Source organism: Schistocerca serialis, chromosome 5, assembly GCF_023864345.2.
Source record: "Schistocerca serialis cubense isolate TAMUIC-IGC-003099 chromosome 5, iqSchSeri2.2, whole genome shotgun sequence".
Taxonomy (NCBI): domain Eukaryota; kingdom Metazoa; phylum Arthropoda; class Insecta; order Orthoptera; family Acrididae; genus Schistocerca; species Schistocerca serialis.
In genome coordinates, this window is record NC_064642.1 from 634,930,189 (window position 1) to 634,936,188 (window position 6,000).

Below are 6,000 nucleotides of genomic sequence, written 5' to 3' on the forward strand. Positions count from 1 at the left end.
AGTTTTCGTAGCTACTGAAACAGACGAAGACAGTCACAGGACATAATTATCTAAAGCAATTGATGCTTCGAACCCAGAATTGAAACACAAACGGCCACAACACAGCGATAGACACGTAAAGGTAATTTTGAGGTGGGTCAGTGCTCTACCCGCATGTCGCAAAACCCGTCAGAATATACATGGAAACGTTGAAATGAGAAGTCCTAAACCTCCCGCCGATTTCTCCATACGTTTCACTCTCTGACAACCATGTTTTTCGATCAGTGGCATACAGTCTGGCTGACCAGCACTTCCGATCATATGAAGAAGTGCAAAATTGAATCGATGAATTGATCCCGACAAAAGACGCCCAGTTCTTCCGTCACGGGATTCGTATGCTATTCGATGATGGGAGAATGTAGTGGCCAGCGATGGGTAATACTATGAATCATGATTTTTTATACGTTTTTCACAATAATGCCGCGAACTTCGAGAAAAAACGGCGGAATCAAAGTTGTAGAACTAGTACATACAGAAAATAACTGAGGATGTAGGTTGCATGTGCTTCCCTGGGATGAAGAAGTTGGATCAGGAGAGGAATTCTTGGCGGGCCACATGAAGAAGACTGACGACAACAAAAAAAAAAAAAAAAAAAAAAAAAAAAAAACTCCAGCCTCCTATCAGAACGGGGGTGATAATATGGAGAAATGGAGAAAGGAATGGGTAGGAGGAGATGGACAGATACAGGGGACAGGCAGAGGGGCAATGGTCATAGAGAGGGGATAGTGACAGGTGGGCACAGAAAGAAAGAGGAGGAGATGGACAGATACTGTGGGGCAGAAGAGACAGAAGAAAGTGGCAGGAGGAGATGAGCAGAAAGATGGAGAGGAGGAAATGGACAGAGAAAGGGAAGGGGAGGAGATGAACAAAAAGAGGGAGTGAGGATGGCAGACATAGAGAGGAAAGGAAAAGGTAGAGAGTGAGAGTAGGCAGCAGAAGATGAACAGTGAGAGGGAGGAGGAGGAGATGGACAGGGAGAGGGGAAGGAGGAGATAGACAAGGAAAGGGGGTAGGAGGACACTGATAAAGAGAGGTGGAGGCGGAAAAGAACAGAAGGGGAAGGTGGAGATGGAAAGAGTGGAAGGAGCAGATAGAGGGGGGAGAGGAGTGGGTGGACAGAGACAGGCGACTAACAGAGGATCAGGTGGAGGTGGACAAAGAGCAGGGGGTGGGTAAAGTGGACAGAGAAAAGGCAGTAGGAGATGGATAGAGAGATGTGGAAGGAAGAGATCGACTATTTTGTGTTATGTCCGCACTATAACACAACAAATATTCCGTGGTAACCAAATTTATTTGACCTTCTGTCACCCAAAACAAAACATAAGTTCGCTGGCTGTAGCGCCAAGGAGAAATCAGTCGATACCGAAGCGTCGCAAGTTTCCAGCAACTGGTTAAACGGCGCTGACGCTGACGCTGCACAGGCGAGGGTGGACCCTCGACGTGATTAGGAAGTTCTAGCGCTGGTGCGCTTCGCCTTCCTCGTGGCGGTGTGGCGAGTGTAGTCGTGGCGGTATGGAATGGCATGACGGTGTGCATATGCATTTTTTTTAATACCCAAAGACGACAGGAGAGTGAGAGAGAGACAGTAGAAGTGGAGGAAAACGAAAGGCCTCATGTGGCTGGCCCAGTGGTGGGTATTTTTTTTTTTAAGAGAAGAGGATAGTAGAAGGGACAGTAAGAGAAGCAGGAAAACGAAAGGCTCAATTGACAAGCCGGTCTTTGAATGAGATTGGAGAGAAGAAGCAGAAGAGAGAATGAGAGGAGAATAAAGATCAGAAAAACGAAAGCCAACCTAGCCGGTCACTGACAACTGACGGTGAGGCAGACACGAGCAGAATGAGAGGTGGGAGAACAGAATAAGGGGGAGGGCAGCGGTCCTGGGGGGGGGGGGAGAGTCTATGGAGGGAGTGGAGGACTAGAACAAGGAGGGAAAGAAGGACGAGAGAACGTGGAAGAGGCGCGGAGCAGCTGGCAGGGAGGGGGGGGGGGGGGGAGAAAGAAAGGAAGGGAACATGGGGAGCGCAGAGGGGAGGGGAGAAGGGGCGAACAGGGATCAGTGGGCAAGGAGGTCAGGCCATTGGGTGGTGGCCAGGCGATGGAGGCGGGTGCCAAGGGAAAGGATGAGAGGATTGGCAGATTGGCGGGAGTGGTGGTAAAAGGAAACGGCAGAGGAGCATACTTGGTCGTGAAGGAGGGGGATACCAGCAAGCTAGTGAAGTTCGCGGGTTGGGAAACGGTACGGGAGGCAGAGGGCAAGCCGGAGAGCACGGTTCTGCACCGTCTGGAGACGGTGGAGATGTGTAGGGGCGGCATTGCCCCACACGACCGAAGCATATTCGAGGATGGGGCGGATCAGGGACGTGTAGAGGAGGACGCCAAGATGCTGGGGAAGGGAGGAAGTCGGATTGATGAAAGGATAGAGCTGGCCGAGGCGCCCCAAGGCCTTGCGCCGTATGTCCTCAATGTGGGGTGGTTAAACGGGATCAGGGAGCTTGCTTAAATCCGCAGGTCCGGCCAGAGTGTTGGTAGATGGCGCCCTTATACGGTTGCTCACTCTGGTGGCAAGGGCAGCGCCGCCAGGGTAATCCGTATCGATAGTGGTGTGTACGCTGCCGCTAACCCCGCGACGATGTGTTCACTTGCGCCAGTTTTTGACATCGTCTGCGGCGCCAGCGGTACACGCTGTGTGCCGCGCGTGTTGTAGCACGCCGCGCCGAGTTGATGGCTGCTGTGCGGCGGCCGATACGACAGACCAATAGAAGACTGGAATAAATACACACCTGGGCAACACTAGGTAGTCAGCTACTCCTTGAATAAAGCCCAAGTGCGTCGTAATGTTCAGAGAAATCTAGCCAGAGACAAACACCAGTATAGGTCAGAGCGTATCTTGTAAGCAGATTGACTGAATGCTGCATAGGCCTGCTGTTGCTGCGCAAGCTGCTTTACCCGCTTTCGAGACCACGTGATCGCACCAACTGAAGCGATGTGGCGGAGGAGGGTGTATGTCCAGCAAGTTGCGGTGTGCTCGCAGCCTGCTGCACATACGAGGCGCAAAACGAGCGAATTGTCTCTCTGACAAGGGAACCTCCTCATCGCACCCCCCTCACATTGAGTTATAAGTTGGCACAGTGGATAGGCCTTGAAAAACTGAACACAGATCAATCGAGGAAACAGGAAGAAGTTGTGTGGAACTATGAAAAAAATAAGCAAAATATACAAACTGAGTAGTCCATGCGCAAGACAGGCAACATCAAGGATAGTGTGAGCTCAGGAGCGCCGTGGTCCCGTGGTTAGCGTGAGCAGCTGAGGAACGAGAAGTCCTTGGTTCAAGTCTTCCCTCGGGTGAAAAGTTTAATTTTGTTTACATAATCAACTTCGCTCACCAGAATTCCAGGACATGTTCAGATTTGCTTGGACACATGCAGGATTTGACGGTCTACACACGGAAAAATTTGAAAACGTTAAAAACACATGTTTGACAGAGCACAGGGAAAACTGTGCGACTGTGAAACTGTTGCATTCATTTGTTGCAGTCTATGTGACAAACTCTTATGTTTTCATCACTTTTTTGGGAGCGATTATCACATCCACAAGAAAACCTAAATCGGTCAAGGTAGAAGAATCTTTTTACCCATTCACCAAGTGTCCAAGTTAGGTGGGTCGACAACATATCCCTGTCATGCGACGCACATGCCGTCACCAGTGTCGTGTAGAATATATCAGACGTGTTTTCCTGTGGAGGAATCGGTTGACCTATGAGCTTGCGATCAAATGTTTTCGGTTCCCATTGGAGAGGCACGTCCTTTCGTCTACCAATCGCACGGTTTTGCGGTGCGGTCGCAAAACACAGACACTAAACTTATTACAGTGAACAGAGACGTTAATGAACAAACGAACAGATCACAACTTTGCGAAAATAAAGAAAATAAACTTTTCACTCGAGGGAAGACTTGAACCATGGACCTCTCTTTGCGCAGCTACTCACGCTATCCACGGGACCACGGCGGTCCAGAGCTCACACTCTCCTTGATGTTGCATATCTTGTGCATGGACTACTCAGTTGCCGGCCGGTGTGGCCAAGCGGTTCTAGGCTCTTCAGTCTGGAACCGCGCGACCGCTACGGTCGCAGGTTCGAATCCTGTCTCGGGTATGGATGTGTGTGATGTCCTTAGGTTAGTTAGGTTTAAGTAGTTCTAAGTTCTAGAGGACTGATGACCTCAGATGTTAAATCGCATAGTGCTCAGAGCCATTTGACCCATTTGAACTACTCAGTTTGTATATTTCGCTCATTTTTTTCATAGTTCCACACAACTTCTTCTTGTTTTCTCTATTGATTTGTGTTCAGTTTTTCAAGGCCTATCCACTGTGCCAGCTTAGAACTATATCTGACGAGGGTGCGATGGGGAGGTTCCCTTGTGAGTAGCTGGCTGCAGCACTCCAAACACAAAACCTATCATTCAAAAAGTACTGATTTTGTGCATATTGTCACAGGCCACACGGGGACGACGGCGCCTAAGAGCGTGGAGCGTGAGCGTCGTCAAATGCGCAGCCTTCAGGACTTCGAGGTGCACTGCCGAGGGCGGGCTGACCTGCCGTTCAACTTCGTGCTGGCGCCGTCTGGTGCCGTGTACGAAGGCCGCGGCTGGGCGCTGGCAGCGGACCTCAGACTTCTGGGTCGAGACCTGGAACTGGACGTTCCAGACGATGGCAATGGCCGCCGCTGCCTGGCAGTGGCGCTGCTGGGCACCTTCTGCAGAGGCCTGCCGGCATCGCCGGCGCTGGACGCGTTGCCCTACCTGCTGGCCGAGGCGGAGCGCAGAAGGGTGCTGACGCAGGACTACTGCGTCGTGGGGCACTGCCAGCTCGCGCCCACAAACAGTCCGGGCGGCGCGCTCTTCTCGCTCCTCAAGACGTGGCCGCGCTGGATCGACCGGCCGTTTGACGACGGGGGTCGCGACGCTGCTGAAAGCGACAGTGCCTGAGGACGCTGACTGTCAGCACGTTGATCCGAATGCCGCTTTCTCATTTTGCCAGAACAGGAAATTATGCACGTCTCCAAAAAATTGCACTCTGGCCAGTAAAATTATGATATTTCGCTGGTAGAGTGCCATTAAAGAAGAGATACATTTCACATCATAGACTGTTCTGTCACCGGTAATATGAAAGACAGGGGAGTTGCCTTCAGAAATAAATTATTACAGCCACAGTCTGGAACACGAGACAATTGTTGTTGTTGTTGCGGTCTTCAGTCCTGAGACTGGTTTGATGCAGCTCTCCATGCTACTCTATCCTGTGCAAGCTGCTTCATCTCCCAGTACCTACTGCAACCTGCATCCTTCTGAATCTGCTTAGTGTATTCATCTGTTGGTCTCCCTCTACGATTTTTACCCTCCACCCTGCCCTCCAATACTAAATTGGTGATCCCTTGATGCCTCAGAACATGTCCTACCAACCGATCCCTTCTTCTAGTCAAGTTGTGCCACAAACTCCTCTTCTCCCCAACCCTGTTCAATACCTCCTCATTAGTTATGTGATCTACCCATCTAATCTTCAGCATTCTTCTGTAGCACCACATTTCGAAAGCTTCTATTCTCTTCTTGTCCAAACTATTTATCGTCCATGTTTCACTTCCATACATGGCTGCACTCCATACAAATACTTTCAGAAACGACTTCCTGATACTTAAATCTATACTCGATGTTAACAAATTTTTCTTCTTCAGAAACGCTTTCCTTGCCACTGCCAGTCTATATTTTATATCCTCTCTACTTCGACCATCATCAGTTATTTTGCTCCCCATATAGCAAAACTCCTTTGCTACTTTAAGAGTCTCATTTCCTAATCTAATTCCCTCAGTATCACCCGACTTAATTCCACTACATTCCATTATCCTCGTTTTGCTTTTGTTGATGTTCATCTTATATCCTCCCTTCAAGACACTATCCATTCCGTTCAACTGCT

The 6,000-nt window shown here is 49.8% G+C and overlaps 1 protein-coding gene across 1 annotated transcript in view; it reads left to right on the forward strand.

The window, feature by feature from the left end:
* Nucleotides 1-5,021, forward strand: part of LOC126482151 (peptidoglycan-recognition protein LF-like) — a 35,460-nt gene extending 30,439 nt beyond the window's left edge. Inside the window, exon 3 of the mRNA XM_050106128.1 lies at nt 4,531-5,021. Coding sequence (XP_049962085.1) covers nt 4,531-5,021 — 491 coding nt within the window. The remainder of the gene's footprint in view (nt 1-4,530) is intronic.
* Nucleotides 5,022-6,000: the final 979 nt, after the last annotated feature.